At 46.0% G+C, this 27,046-nt stretch overlaps 1 protein-coding gene across 4 annotated transcripts in view; it reads right to left on the bottom strand.

Moving 5' to 3' along the window:
- Positions 1-27,046, bottom strand: part of RNF213 (ring finger protein 213) — a 91,411-nt gene that overhangs the window by 18,476 nt on the left and 45,889 nt on the right. For all 4 annotated transcript variants that reach the window (XM_030534254.1, XM_030534253.1, XM_030534256.1 and 1 more), the window contains 22 exons: positions 26,610-26,762; positions 22,296-25,892; positions 20,690-20,832; positions 20,315-20,410; positions 19,725-19,843; positions 18,943-19,065; positions 17,937-18,013; positions 16,977-17,124; positions 16,306-16,441; positions 15,656-15,847; positions 15,168-15,307; positions 14,290-14,444; positions 13,645-13,863; positions 13,002-13,183; positions 11,966-12,086; positions 10,990-11,090; positions 8,536-8,718; positions 7,757-7,926; positions 6,306-6,408; positions 5,054-5,168; positions 1,457-1,667; positions 193-386 (listed from right to left, as the gene is read on the bottom strand). In XM_030534254.1, the coding sequence (XP_030390114.1) occupies positions 193-386; positions 1,457-1,667; positions 5,054-5,168; positions 6,306-6,408; positions 7,757-7,926; positions 8,536-8,718; positions 10,990-11,090; positions 11,966-12,086; positions 13,002-13,183; positions 13,645-13,863; positions 14,290-14,444; positions 15,168-15,307; positions 15,656-15,847; positions 16,306-16,441; positions 16,977-17,124; positions 17,937-18,013; positions 18,943-19,065; positions 19,725-19,843; positions 20,315-20,410; positions 20,690-20,832; positions 22,296-25,892; positions 26,610-26,762 (6,678 nt within the window). The remainder of the gene's footprint in view (positions 1-192; positions 387-1,456; positions 1,668-5,053; positions 5,169-6,305; positions 6,409-7,756; positions 7,927-8,535; positions 8,719-10,989; positions 11,091-11,965; positions 12,087-13,001; positions 13,184-13,644; positions 13,864-14,289; positions 14,445-15,167; positions 15,308-15,655; positions 15,848-16,305; positions 16,442-16,976; positions 17,125-17,936; positions 18,014-18,942; positions 19,066-19,724; positions 19,844-20,314; positions 20,411-20,689; positions 20,833-22,295; positions 25,893-26,609; positions 26,763-27,046) is intronic.

Here is a 27,046-nt window from a genome sequence, read left to right on the forward strand (position 1 = left end):
CGGAAGGCAGGGATACTGGAGTAGGTTACTCCCATCCCTAACTGCTCCAGCCCCGCATGACAGTACCAGAGAGCCACACACCATCAGACACATGAAAAAATGAAAATACAAAAAAACCCAAGAGGAGGAAACAGCATTCAGAAACATAAATTGTTAAGGAAAAGATGAGTCAGGGAGATATGTTTGCTTTACCTGTTGTTGAATGATTTCCGCTGGGAATACCCAATGAAACTGACTCTCATCTGAAAGCTTCTGAGCAAACTCCATCCCATATTGGTTAGCCAGCTTTCGGACCAGGTAAACTCGGTACCAATCATTCCCAGCCAGCCTACAGAACCTCATTACTTTCTGAAGGTATTGCTGCTTGTCTACTGCCTTATCCCACTCTGTGGGAAGAATAAAAGTCAGTAAAAATTTCTTATCTTGGTCAGCTGTTGCTGTCAGAACTGGCCACAGCATTGGGATCCATTTCACTCATCTGATCCACTATTCGAGATCTTAGTAGCCCCTCCTTCTCAGATGTGCTTACCCAGGAATATACAGGGATCAAAATGCCCTTATCCTGTGGCTAGAGAAATCTTGATATGGGCACTTCTATAATGGAGAGCAAATGGTCTTAGCCGCTTTTGAAAATGTTACCCTTAGTCTAAAGCTAACAGAGTTAGGGATCTGATGCCTATTGACTTTTCAATGAGACTTCAGCTCCTCAGGGACCTGATCACTTCTGGGCAGTTTTGACAAATTTACCTCAAAACTAGGTGGTAAGACTCCATTGCCGCTAGGAAGAGACTAGAGGAGCTTCAGTTATGTGACTTCATTTAAGTTTCATTAACAATTCTATTATCAGTGCTGAGCTGGTAAGTCTCCATTTCAAAGCCGTGGCCTCTATTTAATTACTTTCGACTGCAGGTTGCAGGGTACAGGTTTGGTTATTCAATATAGGTAGGCTTCTGTGACAGGCTTGTCTATATGAATACTTAGTTCACAGCATGCTGAGGTACAAACCTACCCCATGCTAAGCGTCCATATATATGCCTCTTGCTGCCATGCACTAAAAATTCCATGGTGCACTTTGATCTACTGGCTTTGAAATGGGAGCAGATTACAGAGAACTTTCAGTGAGCAGCAGAAGGGTCTGCACAGACCCTTAGTGCAGGGTGGATTTACATACCAACTTGTTGCAAAGTGTTTGTACAGACACTCCCTAAAACTGCATGGTAAAGGGACAGATACAGATCTAATGCAGCTTCTCGACCAAAGATCAGGAGTAAAAACAAAAGCTGTACAAAAAAACGAAAAAGCAGACAGGCTGATTTCCCCCTGTGCACGTACTGCCGTGAGGCACAGCGACGCAGAGAGACGGAAATGTCTAGCAAGTCAATCAGAGTGGCCTGTATCCTGGATTTAGCCTTTGACATGTTAGCATTTTCATTGACTGCAGGAGAGCCCAACTTGCCTTTAGGTCTCTGCGTTTCCAAGAGCAGCTCGGCAGCCCTATCCAGGCACAGCCGGACCCTGGCCACCCCCTGCAGGTACTCAATCGAGGACTCCCGAAGGGTTTCTTGGTTGTTCCTCTTCAGATAGCTCTCCAGAAAGCGTCCATCTTCCCGCAGATGGTTGATTTGGTCCTCCTGAGCGCAGGCTCCAATCTTTTCGTACATTGAATCCTGCAAAGGGAAAAATCAGTCTGATTTCAGGTGTGGTGCCCCAAACCCAACTGCTGGAGTATAAGCCTCTACTGGCCCGATCTCATCATGCTCAAACCACACTCAGCCTCCTGAAGCAGAGGAAGGGAATGCGAAAGCAGGGGAGCTCATGGAACGCTGCAGCACAAGACTTCTCTGGGGATCTGACAAATCAGGACCGTCTGCTGCTGAACACAGCCATGGTTTTATAGACTCATAGACTCTAGGACTGGAAGGGACCTCGAGAGGTCATCGAGTCCAGTCCCCTGCCCTCATGGCAGGACCAAATACTGTCTAGACCATCCCTGATAGACATTTATCTAACCTACTCTTAAATATCTCCAGCGATGGAGATTCCACAACTTCCCTAGGCAATCTATTCCAGTGTTTAACTACCCTGACAGTTAGGAACTTTTTCCTAATGTCCAACCTAAATCTCCCTTGCTGCAGTTTAAGCCCATTGCTTCTTGTTCTATCATTGGAGGCTAAGGTGAACAAGTTTTCTCCCTCCTCCTGATGACACCCTTTTAGATACCTGAAAACTGCTATCATGTCCCCTCTCAGTTTTCTCTTTTCCAAACTAAACAAACCCAATTCCTTCAGCCTTCCTTCATAGGTCATGTTCTCAAGACCTTTAATCATTCTCGTTGCTCTTCTCTGGACCCTCTCCAATTTCTCTACATCTTTCTTGAAATGCGGTGCCCAGAACTGGACACAATACTCCAGTTGAGGCCTAACCAGCGCAGAGTAAAGCGGAAGAATGACTTCTCGTGTCTTGTTTACAACACACCTGTTAATGCATCCCAGAATCACGTTTGCTTTTTTTGCAACAGTATCACACTGTTGACTCATATTAAGCTTGTGGTCTACTATGACCCCTAGATCTCTTTCTGCCATACTCCTTCCTAGACAGTCTCTTCCCATTCTGTATGTGTGAAACTGATTGTTCCTTCCTAAGTGGAGCGCTTTGCATTTATCTTTATTGAACTTCATCCTGTTTACCTCAGACCATTTCTCCAACTTGTCCAGATCATTTTGAATTTTGACCCTGTCCTCCAAAGCAGTTGCAATCCCTCCCAGTTTGGTATCGTCCGCAAACTTAATAAGCGTACTTTCTATGCCAACATCTAAATCGTTGATGAAGATATTGAACAGAACCGGTCCCAAAACAGACCCCTGCGGAACCCCACTTGTTATACCTTTCCAGCAGGATTGGGAGCCATTAACAACTACTCTCTGAGTACGGTTATCCAGCCAGTTATGCACCCATCTTATAGTAGCCCCATCTAAATTGTACTTTCCTAGCTTATCTATAAGAATATCATGCGAGACTGTATCAAATGCCTTACTAAAGTCTAGGTATATCACATCCACCGCTTCTCCCTTATCCACAAGGCTCGTTATCCTATCAAAGAACGCTATCAGATTAGTTTGACACGATTTGTTCTTTACAAATCCATGCTGGCTATTCCCTATCACCTTACCACCTTCCAAGTGTTTGCAGATGATTTCTTTGATTACCTGCTCCATTATCTTCCCTGGCACAGAAGTTAAACTAACTGGTCTGTAGTTTCCTGGGTTGTTTTTATTTCCCTTTTTATAGATGGGCACTATATTTGCCCCCTTCCAGTCTTCTGGAATCTCCCCCCGTCTCCCATGATTTCCCAAAGATAATAGCTAGAGGCTCAGATACCTCTTCTATTAACTCCTTGAGTATTCTAGGATGCATTTCATCAGGCCCTGGTGACTTGCAGGCATCTAACTTTTCTAAGTGATTTTTTACTTGCTCTTTCCTTATTTTCTCTTCTAAACCTACCCTCTTCCCGTAAGCATTCACTATACTAGACATTCCTTCAGACTTCTCAGTGAAGACCGAAACAAAGAAGTCATTAAGCATCTCTGCCATTTCCAAGTCTCCCGTTACTGTTACCCCCTCCTCATTGAGCAGTGGGCCTACCCTGTCCTTAGTCTTCCTCTTGCTTCTAATGTATTGATAAAAAGTCTTCCTGTTTCCCTTTATTCCCATAGCTAGTTTGAGTTCATTTTGTGCCTTTGCTTTTCTAATCTTGTCTCTGCATTCCTGTGTTATTTTCCTATATTCATCCTTCGTGATCTGACCTAGTTTCCATTTTTTATATGACGCCTTTTTATTTTGTAGGTCACGCAAGATCTCAAGGGTAAGCCAAGGTGGTCTTTTGCCACATTTTCTATCTTTCCTAACCATCGGAATAACTTGCTTTTGGGCCCTTAATAGCATCCCTTTGAAAAACTGCCAACTCTCCTCAGTTGTTTTTCCCCTCAGTCTTAATTCCCCTGGGACCTTGCCTATCAGCTCTCTGAGCTTACCAAAATCCGCCTTCCTGAAATCCATTGTCTCTATTCTGCTGTACTCCCTTCTACCTTTCCTTAGAATTGCAAATTCTATGATTTCATGATCACTTTCACCCAAGCTTCCTTCTACTTTCAAATTCTCAACAAGTTCCTCCCTATTGGTTAAAATCAAGTCTAGAACAGCTTCCCCCCTAGTAGCTTTTTCAACTTTCTGAAATAAAAAGTTGTCTGCAATGCAGTCCAGGAACTTATTGGATAGTCTGTGCCCCGCGGTGTTATTTTCCCAACATATATCTGGATAGCTGAAGTCCCCCATCACCACCAAATCTTGGGCTTTGGATGATTTTGTTAGTTGTTTGAAAAAAGCCTCATCCACCTCTTCCGCCTGATTAGGTGGCCTGTAGTAGACTCCCAGCACGACATCACCTGTGTTTTTTAACCCTTTTAGCCTAACCCAGAGACCCTCCACCCTTCCGTCTCCTATGTCCATCTCCACCTCAGTCCAAGTGTGTACATTTTATCCTACCTGAGCAAACTATACCCATCCACACCAACATTCCAGTCGTGTGTATTATCCCACCAAGTTTCAGTAATGCCAATAATGTCATAGTTGTATTTCTTTATTAGCACTTCCAGTTCTTCCTGCTTATTACCCATACTTCTTGCATTTGTATAAAAGCATCTAAGATACTGGTTTGATCTTGCCTCCCAGCTTTGCCCTGACCCTTCTTCCTCTCTGCCATTATAGCCCGTGCTCCCTCCTGTTTCCAGCCCATCTCCCAGGTCTTGTTCCCCACTTACCTGTGGGCTTTGCTCACCTGTCCCCGTCAAACCTAGTTTAAAGCCCTCCTTTTAACATTCTCTCGCTCTTTCTAGGTGGATAAGACCCCTCCCCACATAGTCAGTGTGTGCGCTCGAGCTCAGCCAGGATTACAGAAAAAGCCGTATTCTTGAAACATTGCTATATGGATTCTATTGGGCCAGGACATCCCCACACTGCACTTCTGACACGAAGGAGATGGGGCAAGCAGACCTACCTCCAAACAATTGACAAAAAGTGTGTAAAGTTCTGTCTTGTCATCTTTGTCCAGGATCTGGCACTGCTCTACCTGCGCCAGGTAATCCTGCAGGTAGGCTTTCACATCACTGAAGCTATGAAACAGAGAAACCTCCTCTTACCAACTACTCCAATGCTGATGGCTACTAATCATTATTTAGAACATAAATTACAAATTCTGGCCACATGGCAGAGAAGTTCACTTCAGGTCCAGCTGAGAGGGAAGCAAAAGTCAAGGCAGGTCATAGCTGGAGTCACATGGGACGTCTGATCCACCAAAAGGCTATCATGGTGATAAGAACCAGTGCTATGGGCAACAATGTTGTGCCATCACACCCCAGCATGGTCCTATACAACCTCTATTATCCTATGCTCTGAGAGCCAATAGGCTGTGAATGCTGGCCAGGTAACATGGTAACCTAATTCAGCTTACAAATGAAACAGAGATTCTATGCTCTGTTTCCTTTGCCATTTCCGAAGGCACCCTCATGTCTTCCTTTAAATGAGACCCTCAGCCATAGAAAAACCACAAATACACAGTATGCAAGGACTGATGTCTGTACAGAGAAAAGCCCTCTCACTTTCTATTCTGAATCAAGCACTGGAGAAACCAGAACATGCGTCATTTGTGACAATTCCTCTTCTGTATGTGGCCACACTGGACTGGCCAAAAGAGGGTTACTATACACAGAGACACCACTTTTGAAGCCTCAGACATGCTTACTTAATCAAAAGGCAGCTTTTCTGGATGTGACAGTCTCTTTATGTGACAAGTGTACAGTACAGGGTGAGTAATTTAAACACAAAACCCTCACATCATATAGTTAGCAAATTAAAGATTTATAAAATATTCATTTGCCAGTGTTCTTTGTGCATCGGTGTGTCAGCTTCATTCTTTAGCTTTCCTAAGAGTTCTCTCACATACAGGTGAGGAGCAGCTCCCGATTAGCTCACATATGGGTCAGGAGGGATGGATACATATTCTCAAATGTCGGGCACAAAAAGAGACTGCGCGCGCACACAAATACACCCCCCACCCAACACTGGTGCTGATGCAGAGGCAAAGATTGGTTTTCACAGGACGAGGTTCAAATCTCTGAACTTGGCTAAAATTCTCCCTCATTCTGTGACTAGCACACAACTAAAGAGCAGGGAGAGAAGCTAGCCTGGCTGAAGAGGTTAAGGAGGGCATGTAACTCACGCTCACCCATCAGTTTTTTGGCTGAACTTACCTGTATTTCAAAAGCAGCTTCAGCACCACTGAGCGGATGATAGGAGTCTTATCCACCACGTCGTCAAATGGGGACAGCAATTTTGTGTATACAGTGCGGTGATCTGAATACAGAGGAAGAAATTGACTCATGGGCTACGGCAGGGGTTGTCACAACAAATTTTTTGGTGGCCTCAGAGTGCAGCCACCTATGCTTGCTGGTGACCACTCAGACTATTTTTCCTAAAATACTTAATTAATTTTAGGAAAAAAAAGGCAATATGGGCACACACACGTCCAAATAGTCATTTATTTATATTGGGGTTGTTGTTTTTTTTGCAGACTCAATAATACAAATAATTTACAGTTGTCTCTATCCTGTACTGGACCTAAACAGAACAGAAACAAACAAGGTACTTTGTATGTTTTTGTCTTTTTTATTGTTGTTTCTTTTGCTTTTTTTTTTTTTTTTTTTTTTGTTTTTGTTTTTTTTTTTAAGACTTGCTAGGTAGTAGGTCTGTTTCTGTGAAAAGCGATATTTGTATGTTTGTTAATATCACTTTTCACAGAATCAGACTTGCTAGCTGGCTGGAAGGCAGTAAAAAGTGATATTAACAAACATACAAATGTCACTTTTCACAGCAGACTTACACAGCCCTGGCAAGCCAAGGGACAAATTAAGCCCTGGATGGGGGTACTGAGGCAGTGGGGTAATGGGGGGGGGGGAAATCGATGAGGGAGAGCCCAGGGAAGGCAGCGGGGGCCGGGGCGACGAGAGCCCAGGGACGGGAGCTCTGCAGCCGCACCGTCGGGGACCAGAGCCCTGCGGCCGGGGACAGAGGACGCAGCAGGGACCAGGAGCACTAGGGGATGCGGGGTGAGCCCGTTGCCGGCACCCATTGCCACACAGCAGGGGGATGGAGCATGCAGCCAAAACCTGGGGCTAGAGGTCACAGCGAGGGCCAGGGTGATGGGGGGGGGGTGAGCCCGGGGACTGGAGCCCTGCAGCCACGCGGCTGTGGCTGGATAGTGTGGCCTTGCAGCTGGGACCTCAAACCCTGCAGCTGGGCAACGGAGCCTGCTACTGCGAGATTAGAGCCCCATGATTGGAGCCCAGAGCCGGAGCCCAGAGCCCTGCAGCTGGGGGACAGAGCTCGCTGCCGCACAGCTGGAACCTGCCTCCTGCCACCCCAGGGCTGGAGCCTGACCCGGCCACCCTCAGAGGGTGGGGAACTCACCAGCTGCCTGCTCCTCTGGTGTTTGTGGCTCCAGAAGAGGGCAGTGCCCAACCGCTGCTGGCTTCTTCGGGGGTTGTGTGTGTGTGTGGGGCGGGGGGGGCCACGGCACAGCTCCGGAGGCTGTGGCCACATAAAAAGCCCCTGGTGGCCACATTAGAGAAAAACTGGGCTAGCGAGGGGCAGGAGAACAGATTCAAATCAGGCTGACGACACAGGCAGGAGGAACTTAGCTTACTTGTTGGGCCTATTCTCAAAGGCTCCCGGTGAACAAACAGCAGTTTGAGCAGCTCCCAGATCACTGCTTTCTCTGGGGGTTCATTATCTTTGAAACACATGGTGGAAACCAGGTCTATGAAGAAGCTATTGCACATCTGACGGAACTGGGCATTCCTCTTTATTGCAACACTGAAGAAATGGTGGGAAAAGAAATTACTAAGGTAGCCAGACAACTGCAGAACCAGTTACATTGCATGGCACTGCTACACAGGTCCAACGAGATGATCCAGTGATTCCTTCTGGCCTCAAACTCTATGCCTGACACTGTGGATAAAGCTCAGATGCCCATAGTCAACAAGGTGATTTATCAGCAAAACAAGATTCTACACTAACAAACAGAGTTTTAACGAGACATTATTACAAGGCATTTCTCAGAGCTATTATCTACGAAGACTGTTTCCCATTGCCATTTGTGATCTTACTGCCAGGGACCCAGGATATTGTTACTGCTGACTTCTCGCTAAGAAGCAGAAAACAGTGACCCAAGATAGGAGTAGTTTAATCACTTGATTCATGCACTTTGCTTTACAGAGTATTTGAAACTTCTCAAATGGAATGAGGGAACTTCTCACCATACCTTTAAACACAGGGCAGAGGGAGACCAGTATAATTTATCATATCAAATCTTCTGGTACTTAGACCTTCAGAGCTGAGGGTCAGGGTCTCCCAACACAACTAGCCAATTATCTCCTGCTGCAGGGTTAATGACACAAGGTTGTCATAGGAAGGATGTAATACCTGAGCTCCTGGGAGATGGTTACACTATAGTCATCTGGCAGGTTAACTTTGCAGTATGGACAGAATATCTGCCCCGGTATCAGCCACTGTTTGATGCAACTCTGACAGAAGACATGATCACAAGGCAGGTTGACTGGATCCTTAGGGTCTTCCAGGCAGATCGGACATGGCTTCAGACCATTTCTGTAATCCAATCAACACAACTAAATCCAAGCACTCAAGCTACAGGCCTAAAAAGTCTTCTACTGCAACTCAGATTAAGGATCAGAAGAGGGAGCCTGGGTCTGACTGGCATGTCTCTCAAGGTCAGGAAAGAGGATAAGGCAGCAAGTTGTTTTTATTCATCCAGCTTTCACCATGATGAATACTAAATTGCCATACACCAGAAAGTTGTTGGTGCATAAAACAAGAATGAGATTCCAGGTTACAGCACAGAACATCCAACAGGTTGAGAACTAAATTGCTAGAGTTCAGTGTGAACCCTGCACTGGCATTTGAAAGCACCCACCAAAATTAGGTCACAAGGTAAATTAAGGCAACAAACGGAATAATCTATTCATTTTATTCTCTTATTTTCCCAGCTTAGCATGTAAAAGTGCTTGTGACAATATCATTGGCTTCTCCTTTGCCAAGAAACCAAAAGGACATTTTTATCCACCTGCCTAGATACGTTTTCAAACAGATAATCCAGGTGACCTAGAGCCTCCAGCTGGCCTGCTCCACAGGGTAGATTCTCTAGGGCAGGGGGAGGCAACCTATGGCGCACATGCCGAAGGCAGCACGCGAGCTGATTTTTAGTGGCACTCACACTGCCCGGGTCCTGACCACTGGTCCAGGGGGCTCTGCATTTGAATTTAATTTTAAATGAAGCTTCTTAAACATTTTTAAAACCTTATTTACTTTACATACAACAATAGTTTAGTTATATAATATAGACTTATAGAAAGAGACCTTCTAAAAAACATTAAAACGAATTACTGTCACGTGAAACCTTAAATCAGAATAAATAAATGAAGACTCGGCACAGCACTTCGGAAAGGTTGCCGACCCCTGGTCTAGGATGTAAGGGCGAAGTTCAACACACATATTTAGGTCTCTAGCATGGGTGGTGGGTATCAATGGCAGGGGAAGGCTCAGCCTACCCAAACTGCCTGCGTGGCCCCACCCACACTCCACCCCCAGGCTCCCTCCTGCTTCCTGCCAGGCTCTGCTGCGGGCACGGCTCTTCCTTCCCATGTGGCTGGGGCCCGGGGCCAATGGCGCTAGAACCTGGGGGCCACAGCCCTCTCACTTTTTGTAAGTGGATGAGCCTAGCCTCCACCTGCCCGGGGAGGCTGAGAGCAGCCCCTGGCCTGTTTCCAGGAGGAGGGTCCATGACTCCATGCCAGCTCCCCACAGCTGCCCATGTGTCTCTCCCCGACCCAGTTCTGGCTGGGAGGGGCCTCAGAGCCGCAGCAAGAGTCACGTGTGGGCAGCTGTGAGGAACTATGGAGTCATAGACCCTCTACCTTCCCCGGGCAGGCGGGAATACGGGCGGGGGCTGCTTGAGCCCTCCGCACCACAGACAGGTAAGGGTGTCCACTGCAGCTTCCCACAGCTGCCCACTCAGCTCTTATCATAGCTGGGCTGTGGCTCTGAGGCTTCCTGCCCCACCAGCTGGAGCTGGGTCGAGGAGAGCTCCATGGCCACTGTGGGGAGCCTGGGTTCCTCCACCTGCCTGGCCAGGGGGCCTGGGACACGAGCAGGAGGCTGCTTTCGCCTCCACCTCAGGCTTGGACCCCCCCCCGCCACGTTTGGTCTGGGCTGGGGCTACTGGGGGTCAGCCTGCAGCCAGGGACTCCAGGTGACTGGAGCCGGTGCTCACATCGCCCACCCATCCGCTGCGCTGGGGACTGCACTCAGCTGGCCTGCCCACCTGCCAGGTGCTCCAGGGCTCAGGGCCATGCTGCCTGCCCACCCACAAGGAGCTCCGGGGCAGGGTGAGGGGCAGATGCTCAGGAGGCCTGGAGCTGGTGGGGGTGCCCTCAGGGCTCCAGTAGGGGAAGGGGGGCAGGAGGGGTGGGCCAGTCGGGGTCACTAGTTACATTAAGGATAAGTTTGGCCCATTGTACTTTATTCCCACAACAGCAACAAATTTCATTCATTCAACCTATGCTGAAGGTCCTAGGCTCAAGAGTGAGCTGCCTTGTGCTTGCTGAAGGAAGTGGGAAGTGACGAGAGGATACATGAAAGTCAGCTAGTGCATAATATGTTGAAAAAACACTTGGGAAAACACAAGCTCTGTAGGGACTCCTATCTCCCAAGGCTCAGCCTAGGTCAATGTTCTCCCCACCCCGAGTCCACACGCTTTGCATGCTACACTATCTGTTCCAGGCTCGATGCAAAACACTGAGATGCTTAGTGTAAACCTATGCACACACCCTTTCAGGAACGTGCCCATCCCAATGGCCTTACTTGCAAATAGTTGCGTTGGCTTCCTCCTTACATCGGCACAGCACTTTCATCACTGCAGTGAATGTTTTATGAGTCTTGATGTCAGAGTCCCACTGAAGACACTGGAAGGGAAGACAACAGTAAGTGACTCAACTTTGCTGCTTTAGATGGAGATTTCCAGAGAGAGGAGAAAGAAGAGGAAGGAAAAACCCGCAAATGCAGCCAGCACTGCCCATATCTCTTGGTTCACATTAGCACAGCAGTCTATCACCACACTTTACGGTACAGGGAAAAGCAGCTGGCTCAACAGTTCCTGAGAGCAGTCCAGGGCCTCTGATGTTGCAGGAGCTGTGGGGGCAGGGGACAGGGTGGCCTTTCAAGCACCACTCTTGTGTGGCTCCCCTCTGGGTGCCGTTGCTTCTGTGACTCAACTTTGGAAAAGGGAGGCCTGGGTGATCCCCTTCTAGCTGGGGTCTGTGGGGATGTGGATCCTTCATTCAGGGGAGGAAATAACCAGGAAGCCTCAGCAAAACAGCAGGGAGCTCAGCAGCTCCTACAGGCAGCTCAAAATGACAACTGACTTATGGAAGCAAGAGATTCTTACTGTCTGAGGCAGGATTTCTGATTGGCTGCGAACGGCAAGTCTGCCTGCAGCTCTGCATGTAGAACAGAACTAGCAGGGGCTTTTCAGAGGGCAGGTCTCAGACCCAGTCCACAGATTTGGTTCTGCCTCCTATAGCTACACTGTTGGATCTGTGAAACTGGCTATGAAGGACCATTTGAGGAAATTGCAAAGTTTGCAGGCAATTCATGAAGAGGAGAGATGAGAGGTGTTGAGAACTCATTGTTCTCAATGATTTACCCAGCTCTGTTTGTGACTAATGACTAGGAACAGGTTTTGGATAGCACTCCTTTAGCAAATTCAAATAATCTTTCAGAAAGGAGAGGAGAGATCCCTACTTCAACCCCAGATGCTGCTTAATGAGGATGTTCTTACATTGCCTAGCAGCAAGATGTGTCTCTTTACCAGATCCTGCAATTCTGGAATCAGGGACTCAGTCCCAAGCAGCATATGTTCCATAAAGAGGGACATAGAGAAGACTCGATTCCACCGAAGCCTGTCAGAGAGAAAGCACAGTTACAATACTATCAAACGGGAGCCTCCTGGGATGAAAATGAATGAAATAGGGAGGAAGGGAAAAGGCAACATCAGAAGATCAAGTCAGAGCAGTGTAATATGACCACTGCTTTCACGCTGACAAACATAGTCTCATTGTTCCCTTGTGCTCCTCTTGCCGTTTCTTGTATCTCTCTATTGTCTCATGTCATACTTAGATTGCAAGTTCCTTGGGGCAAAGACTGCCTCTTTGTCATCTCTTTATACAGCGCCTAGAACAGTGGAGTTCTTAGGCGCTACCGCCATACGAGTAAACAACCATACATTCACTAGATTGTGGATACGGACAACCCTATACAGGTTTGATTCCTATATCACAGGGTTAATAAGAGATCTCCACTATCTATAGGGTTTTTCCCTCACCCTCACTTGCTCTTGTTTTCCTAAGACACTAGTTAATTTTAAACTGTCTGGGACCATCCTCGGAGAGGAAGCAAGACTGGGGTGAAGCTCCAAATATCTACCAGAGTCAGTGTACGTGAGGGATTAACGTGGAGATGAGCTGTTAGTTCAACGGTGGCAGTCTACCAAGCACCAGGACCCACCCAGTGATTTCATCCAGAGCTTTAAAATGATCCTGGATCCCATTTGGAATGGGAGCTGCTGATTATTATTATTATTTTTTAAAACATAGACTTGGGAAAATAGAGAAGGCCCTGTAATGCAGAACAGACAAGTTCTGGGGAAATGACAATTAATGCAGCCCAGCAGTAACACTGGAGGGGTTAAAAGAGTTTTAGTCTGAGAACAACAGTACTGTAGATACATTCAGTCCATACTAGACATCGTTCCCTTGAAGGGCAAGATACAAGGAGTCTTTCAAGACTGAGATTCTTAGTGGGTCATTGTTACTTACTTGACTTCCTGGAGCAGTTGATGGCACTGACTTGCACTGTCTTTAGAACCGCTCTCCATGCAGACAAGTTCAATGGGCATATGAAGATTCTTCACCTGCTGTAGCCAAATCTGTGGCCTGGACTTCAAAACTTGATCCTCCAGCATCTCAGCACAAGCCATTGCAGCAAACACATCCAGAACCTAGACAGGCACACACACACACATAGGCTTTAGTATAACTTGGCAGCTGGAAAGGTGACATCCTCTTCCCAGCTCAGTTTCACAGTTACTTGTGAGTGGGCTCTGGTTTGTTATTGTAGGGTTACTCATGAGCGCTGTGCACACTGGTTCACATTCCTGGAGTTCCAGGATTTATGTGCCCCTGGCTCAGGTCATTAGCAGATCGCATAGATTAACCCGGAGTGTGGTAAAATTATTTATTCCTTGCCATTACTACAGGGCAGATCTGATAATAGGTTGAATATCCAGGGTATTAAAGATCCATATCTATTTTTCAGTTCCCACTGTTGCAGGTGCTTTGTTGCTGCTGAAATAGAAAGACAGATCAAAGGGAACTGAAATGCTATGTAGGGGAGCTGTGCTAGCTGGAGCTCTCTTCCTCCCAGGGCTAAGAATCACATCATGCCAGAGTGAGACCGTACCATCTCAGAAGATGACGAAGTGCTTCCTTTCTCAGCCTGGTAGCGAAGACTATTGAGGACACTGGGGTTCACAGCCAGGATCCTGGAGAAGTTCTGCAGCCGGCTCCTAAATTGATGGTACCCAAGGTGGACCCAGGGCAGGGAAAGCATCTTTTCCTCTCCACCTATAGATGCTGCCTTCAGTTCCTCAATGCATGATAAGAGGGCAATTTGCAGAAACTGAACATTTAAAAGAAAATAAAGAAAATAAAAGTTTTCTCTGCCCCAAAATGCCTACAAGAACATTTCTGAATTAATCAACACTATTCAGAGAAAAATGACTTAAAGATTTGCTCAGTAGAAAAATATTTTAGAGTCGATTCGTTAAATATACTATCATGTCAGTGTCCCCAGGTGCCCCTACCAGAGGTGACCAGGTGACTTTCTGAAAGTAATGTTCCATCCATTTGAATCAGCGGTTCCAGTGGCAAGTTGTTTCTTCCTTTTGCCATCCAACTGCTAGGCACCTCCACAAGAGGGACTCGGACTGAGTCCCCTGAGAAAGGCCAGGTGAATGCTCTAGTGTACATTCTTCAGGATCATGTATGAAATAAGCTCTGCTCTCCCACATCTAAATTATTCTTAGTCCTTGGTTCAAACACTGACCTGTAACTCCTCAGAAGAGGACACGCCTATGGTCAGGAGGATAAAGTCTCTGACATAGCAGTGAAAGAGCACGTTCCTTTCTTCCTCAGCCAGACTTGAAATAAACTCGCCCAGGGGAGTCTTCTGGAAGATACTCACAAACTTCTCCGTATGGCCTAGAACATCAGGATGCAAAAGGAAGTTTTATGTTACAAGGAAAATTAGTTGGATACAGCACCCCTCCAAAGGGATTTTGCAGAACAGAATTAACCAGTGGCGTGGCAGTGTCAGCAAAACGCCCAGCTGTGATGCACTCAGCACTACCTCCCCTCAGAGCCCCAAAAAGACTGCCACCTGCTTTACTGCGGAGGAGTATTGGTCAGGCACTGAGATCACCTCTCTCTGCCATTGTAAAGGGCCCAGAGATTTTTTAACGTTTACCTGGACAGCACAACCGATGTGAGAAGAAACCACCCCACCATATTTCCCCATTTCTGTGACCATCTGTCTATGCTCATCAGTGGAGCAGCTGAGCGAGTAATTTTAGAACATCCTTTAGCACAGTACTCTGCTCTCTGCCATGAATGGGACCCCAGGTCCTGGTAAGAGACTTGAAGGCAGGACCTGGCCCAAAGACAAGTGCCCAAAGTCCACTGACACATCAACTCCTGATATTCCCAGGTATTTCCAATACAATACAGGGGCACAGAAAACGAGAGAGCGTGATCAGGGAAAAGCTAAAGCTAGATGTGCAGCACTCTAGTGTCTTACATGGGAGAGGGCACTGAAAGCAGCCTCATGGTCATAAGAAAATAAATAGTTGCAGTGACAACCCAGGGTTTTCAGCAAAGGAATTAGCTGGAATGCTCTTGCTTACTGAGCTCAAACTGGGCTCTCACCTTCAGTGCCTGGGATGTACTGCGCCTGCAACCACAGCTCTTCCAAATAATCCTTTATCCTCCAGCTGAAGGGCATTTCATTGCCAGCATGTGCAAACACCTTCATGTCGTTCTGCACCAGAATCGTTTCTGTCTGAGAGCTGAGCGGGGGCACATGCAAAACAGAAGCCAGTGGGCAGTTAGTGCTCAGTGCCATCACTCGGGGGGCTCTGGTCAGTTTCAAGCAGGTGGCTGGGACTGAGAGTGCCAAAAGCAAGGAAATACAGAATCGTAGGATTGGATAACACAAGCTGTCCTGCCAATCACAGAACAGTGTTCATAGGGCCTGCTGATTACACATCCTCCCAGCAAGAACTGCAACGTGGCCCTTATGCTGCAAGAGAAAATAACTTGTGTGTAAGTTCTCCACGCAAATATAGAGCCATTAGCTTGATCGCCCTCCAATACTGATCACCCCAGCCCTCCCACTGTAGTTTTCGGCAGCTCACCTGCTGTTACCCACGTTGTAAGGGATGCTCAGAAGGTTCAAATCACTGAAGATGAAGATCCATAGATTTTTCACGCAGCCCTCTGTATTCGGCCTGACCAATAACTCCAGGTTGCAGTCTCTGTCTGCGAGTGACACCATATGAGCCAGGAACGGAGTCACCACATTCTGGACTCGCTTCCACAGGGTGTGTCTATGGGTGACAGAGACGGATGGAGACAAAGTAGAGAGTGAGCGATGCTGATCTGCATGTTCAGAAGTCAACGTGTGGCTGTTGTGGTACATTTCCAAGGGGAAATCTGCTCAATTACATTTGCAAACAAGGGAGAGACCGACCTAATCCTGCATTTCTCCACCTGCTTCTCTGGCGTGCAGTTCTCTGTTGTTTTCATTCAGTGTAACAGTGCACTTATGCTCTCCCTCCCCTGGCACTGCCCATCCAGCTGAGCATGCCCAAGCCATGCTCCCTCTGAAGCAAGGGGAACGCAGGACTAGAGAGTTACCAGCACTGGGCTGAGACTATTACATCATTCTTAAATAGATCCAATATTCAGAGCACACAAAGGTGTCCTTTCTGCTATCATTTCCATGTATACAGATGGTATTTTTAAAAAGCTGCCAAGTGGTAAGGTGCTTAGCTGCTGTCCATACCTGAAAGTCCCAGCCTCCTGGAGGGCATTAAGGTTTGAAGCCTCTCGCAGCACCCAGTCCTTCAAGTTAAAGGAATTTTCTTCTTGTTTCTTCAAGAGGCTGAAGAGACGATTCTTCACTATCTTCAGGAAGGAGGCTGGAAAGAGCACAGAGCTCAGCAACCCCTTTTCCTTACCCCAACACACAGGCCAAATGCTGAAGTGACTAGCAGAAAGTTTCTCCAAGTTTTCATCCACAACCCAGTCAACAAAGGAAGCTGGCCAATTTATAGCACCTCCTGAGGCTGCTGTCCAGGATCTGAGACCCCAGGTAAGGCATTATCACCAAAGGATGGAATTAAAATATACACAGACAAACTCCAGTGAGGTGCACGTAATTCTGGAGACCATGTGCAGACACTATTGGGTGTTGGGGATCTCTCCACTGGATCCAGCTACCTAGTCTCAGAAAAGCTCCCAACCCAAAAGGGGAAAGTGCATTACTCACCACCTTAAACCAAGCAAAGCAGAGTTCTCCAAGTATTTCTCTGCCCTGGAACTGTGTAGTGGATTCATCTCTGGGTATCTGGGCAGAATCCAGTTCTCATGAGGTGAATGTCACTCAGCAGATGGCCTCACAAGGGAGTTCAGCCCACCTTATAAACCCAGGGCAAAGCCCATGGGAACTCGTACCTTTCAAATCATCTTCTTTAGACAGAAAGCCAAGAAGAATCTCGATCCTCTTTGTACTACGGCAGGAGACCTCACTTTGGTCCCGTAGCATTCCTACCGCACTCTGCACGCAGCTCCTCAGGAGAGTGGTGGTGTCCAGGACTTGGGTCTTTCCAGGTATAGAAAGAAAACAAACCTAGTATTACTCTACGATTGTGCATGTTTCCCCTTTTTCAATTACAGCTAGATTCTCATTAACGTGCCTATGTAAATATGCAACTTCTCTCCTGTCTTCCTCCTTTCCTTTCACCTTTGACTCAGGTACACAGCCTTTTCTGCACTAGGGTACATTTGACATGACATACTCCTCCTGTGATGCTGTGAACTGGCTCTCCATCTAACATTAACTGAAAGGCAGGACAAGACTCCCACTGGATAATCAACTAGCTCAGAAACCAGAAGTGGAGGTGATAATATTAACTTTGGAGCTGCAACAAGACAACCTGGGAAATGCAGATTTACACATTCTTTTGAGTTCACGTAAAGTATGGTGAGCACAAGCCAGCACTACCAAGGTTCTTGCACAGGTTGCCTCACCAGGATGGACAGGAGTTCGATATTAACATAGTTTAACTGCAAATACCAATTCACACTGGCAAACGTATAAAGCTAAGAGTTCTGAAACGTGGGCCTCAGCTTGAAAGGCACAAACAACTCATAGAGGCCTTTAAAACAGCTGACAGAGACTCAAAGTGAGGGACAAAGAGTAGCCAAGGTGAGTCCCTGGAATGATGTACAGAATCATTCATTTAATGGTTATTTTCAATCATCAGCATTTCTGATGTGAATAACAGTGGGATAACATCAGAGTTGCAAGGGTCAGAGATGACTTTGGGTATAAAACAGGTTGTGTACCTTATCAGAGAGCGAAGAAAGGCATATTTAGTAATTCAAAGTAAAAGGAATGGATTCTGAACTTACACCACATTCCTCTGCTTCAGACACTGCTGTTTCAACCTCCATCTCCTCCTCTTGCTCCTCTCCATCCACGATCATAGCTGCAACCACAAAACACAACTTCTAATTAGAAAGAAAAGCAATTCACTGCTAGGGCAATGGGATAGAAGTTTTTAATACAGACTGGACACTAAAGCACTAGATCCTCTGCAGAGTCTCAGATCACCTAAATGTCTGCCAAGTATGGTTCTCAGCTCTAGATGCTGATCCTGCAGCCCTCATGAAGGAAAGAGAGAAAGCAAGTGACTATGATTTCAGAGCTGGGAGGTAGGCTGGGGAAAGTATAGTGTTTTCTTTCGACATATTTAGGTGAACTAAAATCTAAACATGACAGTGAGAAATTGTTTCCAGTGTCAAATCATCCCAGTTGATCTTCCCTCAACACTTGGCCAGAGCAGTGCAGCTCTGAGTGGCAAAACTCCCATTATTCAAATCCTAGGACCCTTTCTCCCATATCTGAGTCCTGAAATGCAGTACACTCTTCTCTTCCAGTCCTGACCGGGTGCCAGCGGTGCCCAACAGCATGAGTGTCACATTTTTGTGACAAAAGACAATGGAGGATTTAATCTGAAACCACCAAACTCATTTCACTGATGGCCTGCAACTGGAATGGAGACCTTCAAAGATGATGAGGTAGTGCAAGTGCATCATCTGTAGCCAACTCAACACCCTCCAAAGAAATCATAAAGTTGAGATTTTATGTCTAGTATACCCAGAAACATGGATTTGCTCTACCAGAAATAAATAGCTTTTGCCCAGTGTACAAAAGTTACTTCAGATTTATAGTACTGAAAACTCTTATAATACTTGCGAGCTCTTATCAGAACCTCTGTGCTTAATGGGGATGCTTTTCTTTCCTCTGCTGAGACTCTGATCTCCACACATTAGTACGTCTGAGATGCATGAACCTCTCATCCTGCTCCCCTGGGTACATCACCACCCCTGTTGTCATGTCCAGCATGTGGCTTACATTCAGGCTTGTGCACATCCTCACAGAACAGCTGGCTGATAGTGAGGTTCCTCAGGGCAGTCACATCAGAGACCATGTCCTTGGATCTGCGGAGGTCATCAAGGTGCACTGACTGCCACAGCCCTGGAAACAAAGAACGAGACATTTCAGGTCTGTAACATGCTCTTCCACAGAAGCTTCTGAGGAACTTTCTGCCAGCACCTTTAAAAAACAAACAGAGGTTTGGTCCAACAGGTGTATGCTCTGAACTGCCAGGGTTTGATTCGTGTATCACTGAATAGTAATCTTTCTTGACAATTAAAGAGTTGCAGTGACTTGCTCTGGATATGGTAGTGTACGATTCTCCTCAACTGGAAGGAAAAGCATGTTATGGGGGCCTTGAGGATGCAATTAAAACAAGGAGACTCCACAGAGCACAATAGGGTTGATGGAGGACTTGCTGGGAAAAAAAAAATAGCACCTTGGGATCTATTCATGAGATAGCCAGGGGAAGAAGGGGAAGGTTCCACAGTTGGGGTCGTGCTCTAGCTGTGTTTCAGCATTTATTTAGCACTGAGTACAGAAATAAGGGATCCTTCCAGAAGAGACTAGGAGGACTAGGGGCAGGGGAGGATCGAGGTGGGGTGCAGCTTGTAGCAAGCAGTGGCAGCTCTGGTAAGCCACAGGAAGCACTGTCACTGGAATTTTTAAAAAGCAAAACGTATCCAATGGAAAATCACTACAGTTTTTTGATCGTGGTTCAAATGACCCAACGTGCTGAGCTCTGAAAAGGCCAGTCTTACCTCCATGGAATCCCACATAAGAGGTTCCACCTTCTATCCGTGACACCTTAGTGATAAAGTAGACAAAGACTGAGACTTCTCCCAACTCCACCTTGTTGATTTCATTAACAGCTGAGTATCTACAAGGGAAGGGAAATGTCTGAGGACAAGTTCAGTACAATACCCTGAGGCAGGTACTCCCTCCTTCCACAACACTGGTCAAGGGTAATTGGATTCTCTTCCTCCCTCTCCTCCAGGAAGAGACAAACATGGACTGGGACTCTCAGACCTTCAGCAGGCTGTCCTGACCCTGTCACTAATAACTTCGTTTTGGTAGACATCCTCTGCTTCCCTCAGAATTTCTAAGCTTTCAAATCTAAATCTTACCTCAGAGAGGGAGCACAAGTCAACCCTGCTCTGTGCACCAGTTTCTGATTTGTCTTTTTTAACATTGTCCAAAGTGTGTTTGGCCCTTGCAAAAGTTAGATCAAATCTACTCCAGTGGTAGATTGCAGAGTGGGAGGCCCCAACAAGTGATACTCCAATAATGCTCTAAGTTAAGACTGGGGAAGACATTACAACAGTCAGCAATTATCTCACGTGTGACATACTTGGCTGAGGCAATGAGCTGAGCACTTTGAGAACCATCTTCAAAGTCTGTCTGAATAATCAGGATTTTATTTCCTGAGGTAGAATCAAGGAAATTCCTGGAGACAGAAAGAAAATGGAAGAAATGGTTCCATATGAGCTTTGGGTTCTTGCAGAGAGAACAAAGATATTAAACATCCACCCGTGTAAAAATAGTGTAATTTTAAAAACAAATCCCCCTGCCCCAACAACTTGGAGTCACCTTAGTAACCCCTCTCCTCAGCTCCCTCTCTCCCTTTGGTCTGGTATTTATTTATTGTCCTAATGATCAGTCATCACTGATTTTAACCTAGACTGTCTGCTCTTCAGCATAGGATAAGGCAGACAGACAGACTCACCTAATCTCTTTCAGGAATGAGTGCTCTGTGTCGAACTGCTGAAGGGACCAGGACCGGATGGAGAGACTCTGAACCTTACCCTGCACTTCCGCCTTCAAACGCTCAGAGTCAGCGGCTGTCAGAAGCCTGGAGAAAGTGGTGATCTTAGAGACAAGAATTGCAATATGAGTTCTTCGCTCAGACATGAACAAGGAAAGTAGCAACTGAATGACAGCATTTGCCTGTCTATGCTCTGGAACGATGCCGTATGCACTCATTTGTAAGGTGCTCTCTGTTAGAGCTCTTCCTCGGAGTGCTCTTGACCCTTGGGTCTCAACTCCATCGTGTTTACACTTTAAAAAAACCCAACATGCTGATCTCAGGAACTGTGTTAAAGGAGGCGTTTTGGTTTTGCTTTTTTTAAATGTGCCCCTTAAGTCTGAGAGTTCTCAGGCTACACATGGACTAGCTGGAGAACTAAACCTACTAGCCAGAGACAGATACAAAGACAAGTGTTCAGGAGGTCCTGACTGGCAGGGTCTAGAGGCAATAAACATCCTGGTCAGAAGGCCCACCATGCTTCCATCCACAGTGCTGGAAAGTGGGAGAAGTAAGGTGCAAAGATTTTTTTTATCAGGGTGCTGCCCTGGATCCTGTGCATAAACTTTGTTTGTACCCAGTGTCTGGCTAGAAGTGTCTGAAAAATTTGAAGTCCTCTGACAGCTGCAAGGAAGGACAAGGAAAAAAAGTCTGCTCCACAACACCTCCACAAGCCTTTGTTTGTTTTAAGTTGTCTTCTCCTGTGAATAACCCCACTGTCTGCCTCTGCTGCTGCTCAGAACTCACAGCATAAAACTGATAAGTGAACAATTTCATTTTCTGAGCCCTGCACTACACACGTAGAGTTGTCGTTCCCATCCCATCCCACCATGTGTGGCTATAGATGTTAAGATCTACAAGTGACACCTAAACCTAGATCTCTTGCATGACACAAGCATATACTGCTTTTAGAAACGAGGTGCGTCAGATAATATCTTTTATTGGATCAATTTCTGTTAGCAAGAGGGACAAGCTTTGAAGAGCAGGTCCCAAGGAAGAGCTCTGTGTAGTTGGAACACCAATATTCCAGGCCTGCCACGGCTACAACGCTGCACAGGATGTGCCTTTGTCAGTTTTCCTTTTCATTTCAATTACTTTTCCTCCTCAGAAACCCTTGGCACACCTGCATCTGGAGCTCTTGGTAAGGGCTCATTTTTTTTATTTTTTTTTTTTGGCTGAGTGATTAGAGGGGGATATTTACAAAGGAAAATTAGGCAGTTAACTCCTATTTGTGCCCTTGAAAATCCCCTTCTAGAGAGCATTTGGGAATACTACCTCATGGATGGCACGGCCACACAGAGATTAAAGGCTCCAAGATGAATCAGTGTGATCACTGAAATGCATCGTTCACCCCACATCACGATAACTGCAGATCTGGGTTTTGAAACAGTGAGAAGGCTCACATTACCCCTACCTATGTGAACTGATACGGTAATACCAACAAAGCGAATTCAAAAGCCTAGTGCACGGACAGTTTGAGGACCTAAGGATCTTTTTGGAGAGAGAGAGAAATTTTCAGGAGACTCACCTCAGTGAAGACTGTGCGATGTCTGGACTCTGCATGGATGTGAGCCTGGAGGAAATCCACAAGCGAGGTGTGCTGCTGCTCTTTAAAGTATTTGTTGGCCAGATGATCTGCCACACAGGAGCTCAGCCGTGAACTGCCCAGGCGAACTACAGAATCTGGTGTTGCACAGTTCAGCAGCACCAGCTGGGCTTCTTGTTGCACATTTGGCATCAGTTCATCAGGATGGTACCTCTGCTTCAGCTTCTCTGTCACTTGCAGGACGACCGAGGCACAGGTATCAGAGTGGTAACCAATGAAGACGTCAGAAGGGCTATATTCCTGTCTGCCCATGAGATGCTTCTCTGTATCAAAGGCTATGAAGTCATTCACCCACTTCTTTAGCTCCTCCACAATGTCTCTTTGCCTTTTGTCCAGGACGGTATTGATATCCAGGTAGTGCTTCTCAAGCCTGTTGATCAGTGGGATGGGAAAGTGTTTGTACACTACCTCTTTCTCTTCAATCACAATCAAACGGAACTTTGGGTGCACTCTGCATTTCACTCGATGAGTCCCCAAGCCCAAGTCAACGTACTTTTGGCCAGCAAGGTACACATAATACTGGTTGAGGGCATCATACAGGCTTTCATAGAGATTCTGCAGGTTGAGGAGGACAACCATCTGCCCTGTTTCCATGCAAATCTTCACACGGTTGATGTTCCTGCAGATCTGGGTGTACTCTTGGTCCTTGGGGAAGCTGGAGCCAAAGATAATCTCTGGCTGCTGTCTTTCGGCAAAAAAAGCCTGTTGGAGGATCTGCAGTGCTGCATAATTTTCCGTTAACACCAGCAGATATCTGCACTCACCATCCTGACTGTCGCTGCAAATGTTCTGCCGGACCAGATCAATGGTGCTGACATCATCAGCGTGTATTTCTCCTTCTTTTGGGATCCTAGATGTAAATATGTCCAAGGCATTGATGTTATCTTTGCCGCTGAAGTTACGGAGAACAACCTGTGCTATGTCACAAGCTGTGGGCTCTCTTTCTGAGGCCTTAGTCAAAGCTAAAATCATTTTTATGAGGCTGTAGTAGTCGCGCAACCCAAAGAACTCTCTGTCTTGGGTCTTGCAAATCTTTTCGTATGCATCTGCGAAGATGGGAAAGTAGCACTCGATTCTCTGCAGGATGATGCGCTCTGAAGAGCAGATCCCCTTTGCGCTTTCTATGAGCTCTTTGTTGCTGGGATCGCCGCGTGACACAAAGATACCTCGATTCATCTTGGCGGGGTCCAGGGCCCAGTTGGAGATCCCAATAAAACCAACTTTTTTGTGAGGAAGCGGAACATCATCAATGCAGCCATCTTCCAGGAGTGGGTGCAGGGTCTTCAGGGGCATTTTTGGAGAGTCTTCTGCTAGCCCAATCTCATCGAGCACCACCACAGAGACATATTCCTTCAGGTTCTTTCCATCCTGGAAGCGAGCACACTGCTTGAAGGTACCGATGATTCCCTCAGGAGTGGAGTGGGGGCTGCACTGGAAGGACACCAAATGGATCTGTTTCATTTCCTTGTAAAGATCAGAATAAGCAGCCTGCCCTTGCATGGCATCAGCCACGATGGTTTTGGCAAGGGATTTGGAACTCCCAGGCTTTCCAACAAGAAACAGAGGGATTTTAAGTTCAATGCAGATGACCATCATAAAGACATTTTCCTTCAAGGCTAAGTTCCTCGCTATGGTATTTCTCAGAGGCACGCCACTCAAGAACAGATCTTGTATTAGGCTGATTTCTTCTAGAATCCCTTTCTGGCTATCATAAGGTTTTGGAAGGTACTCACAGATAACGCTTCTGTACAACTCTTTCTTTTCCAAGGATGCATGATAGCAAACACCGACTGAAAGTACTAAGGACCAGATGACTCTGTTTCTCTTTAATTTACATTTATCAGACCCCTTCTCTGCAAGATGTTGCTCCAAATTATTTAGCAGAAGCTCACTGTGGCTGTAAAACCACTTGAAAACTTCGACACAGCGCTCCACATCCCTGAGGCTGACAAAGCTGCATTCATCATTTCTTAGTCTCATGTACCTCTGAGAGACAAAAAGCACGTCTGTTATTACCCCAATTTCAGCTGCAGATATTTGTATCAACTCAGTAAGTCTTTGTACGATCTGTTGTATGTATATTTTTTCAGTGATATCGTTCAGCTGCCCAAAATCCCATACCAGAGGGATCATGCTTGGAGGGAGAGCATGGACACGGTACACAAGCTGCCTCAGTGGAATGGAGCCAAGTTTATCTTTGGTCTTATCTGCTTTTACACGGTAGCCTAGACCAGCTGACTCCAGTCGCTGAATCATCTTTTCTGTGTGCTTACGGTAAGGGTTGCACGCTGCAATGATCTGCAAACCCGAGCCACTGGCCAAAGGCTGCCCTTCTACTGTGTGGTCACACAGAACTTCCTTGATGCTGCCGACAGCTTGAGTCGTGTTGGCTTCGTCAAAAAACAGGATTGTGTCAAACTGATGTTGCCGCTTATTGGAGATAGCTATGTCTTCTGCTTCCCTGATCTTGGCATATATCATGTCCGCACTTGTGCCTCCATGAACTTTCACAAGTTTCATGTTCTCTGCATCAACACCACTCCTGCGCAGCTCACATAGGAATTTTATAAGCCTCGTTTTCCCACAACCCGTTTCCCCCATGATAATAACTGGGATGCCACATCTGAATCGCATCTCAATAGCAAAAATCTTGAGTATATTGTCTGTTGTCAGCTCGTAGGTTTCGTCAGGGTCCATTGGCCACTGAATTCCCAAAACCAAGCAAAGTTTCTCTAGCTTCTCAGCTCTGGGCAACTGATCGAAGTTAATATTGAAGGGAACTCTCTGAAGTACCAACCCCTTGTACAGCTGTACAGTCATTACATCTTTCTTGATGATATTGCCATTCATGGGATTAATGGCATCAATGCCACCATTATTATTGGTCTGCAGATGGAAGCCAATGAATGTCATGGATACACGGTCTTCGTTGAAGAAAATATATGGGTGGGGCTCAGACTCCCACTTTTTCCGAATGCGGAAAGGAATAAGATCCTCTTCCGTGACTCCTTTCATGTCAAAAACTTGCCTCCCTGGGCTCTGATCGGAAATGTTTAATGTGGGTGTTGCAAAATCCCTTGCCATTAAAATCATGAAGGAGACCACAAAATTTTTGAAACCCTGCAGAGTGTCCTGGACAAAGGCAGGGTTACAGAAAACAGAAGCTTCACAGTCTCTCAACTGAACATTCAGGAACCAAGCAAAGTTTCGCAGTTCTGACCAGGTGGGATCTATCACCCCACAATGTATCAGGAACAGCTGTAGGCACTCCACTGGGGTCCCTTCAACAGAGCCTTCTTCATAGCAGAACATATCAAGGTTATCTCCACGGTCAAATCGTTTCAAGTACTGGAAAGGTCTCTGGAAGGCCTCACTGCAAAACTCCTTCTGATCCATTCCAGGTTCTGTGCAGTACTCAGATGGATCTCTTTGCACACCCATATCCAGCACTTCCTTGGGAGACTTACAAGTTATTTTGGGGAACACATCAAGGAAATTATACTTCTGTCCATGTGAAATCTACAAGGGGTAGGGGGGACACAAATAAGTCATTGTAAGGTTTTGGCCTTAATCATCTCATGCTGTTTCTTTTACCTGTCCTGGCAAATTATAGACACCCTTTTTTGGCAAGACTGATTAGCTACTGCAGGGTTACACAGCTGGAGCACTTTTTAAACATGTACAGCAGAATGTGAGTGTAGCTGCAATAGCAATTCTCTGTCCCTCATATATTCCCTTTCTCCCTCCACCCCCACAACAACATTATTCCCATTTACTTCCTCCCCACCTTTTCAATACCACCTCACAGAGGGGGGCCGTTTCTGTCATTTCCCCCTCTCCCCAACTCTACTTCTGAATTTACAAAAAAAATTATAAATAAATAAAATTCCAAGGTTTGTCACAAATACAAGATACATTTTAAAAGATCAGACTTTGCGCTTCTCTTTCCATGCAAATGTTGTAGTGTAGCGAGTATCGTACAGCCAGCAGGAAGTGGCAATTAGCTGTAACCAAATTAAGGAAATCGTTGCAGCCTTGATTTACTGTCTGCTTGTGATGTAAAGCAGGAACATTTATAATAGGACTTTGTACTGAAGACACACAGTGCATTCCAATACATTAAAATATGAAGTGTCTACATTACATCACTACATAGAATATATCGCATAATAAATACAAGTAACACAAAAACACACGAAGACCAGTGACAAGTGTAGAGAATTTACAGATACATACAAATCTTGATGGTTTCTTAGGTGCTGGAGGTACGTCAAGAATTTCAACGACATACAAATGGCACTGCTGACGTAGCCACATTTTCCCATCAGTGTCTGTCAGATACTGTAAAACTAACAGCTTGAAAAGAAACTCTGAAATTCTACTCTGGACCTAAATGAATACCAGAAAGAGACACATTACACGAAGAATGCAGAGTAAGAAATTTCTAGGTTAGGCAAAATTTGATATAGAGACACACACCCACACCCACACCCACCATCAATGTTTGTATTTAATATTTTTTTATATTTTTATCAGGGGTAATTTTCACAGATGCAGGAAACTATGGGGCGGGTGGAGGGGTGTCAAACATTTATGAGAGTTGAGATTCAAAAAGCTAAAACTTTTTAAACCCTTAAAGCAAAAAAACTGTCAACATATACAAAGTAAACAAC

The sequence above is a fragment of the Gopherus evgoodei genome, chromosome 15 (assembly GCF_007399415.2).
Source record: "Gopherus evgoodei ecotype Sinaloan lineage chromosome 15, rGopEvg1_v1.p, whole genome shotgun sequence".
Lineage (NCBI taxonomy): Eukaryota > Metazoa > Chordata > Testudines > Testudinidae > Gopherus > Gopherus evgoodei.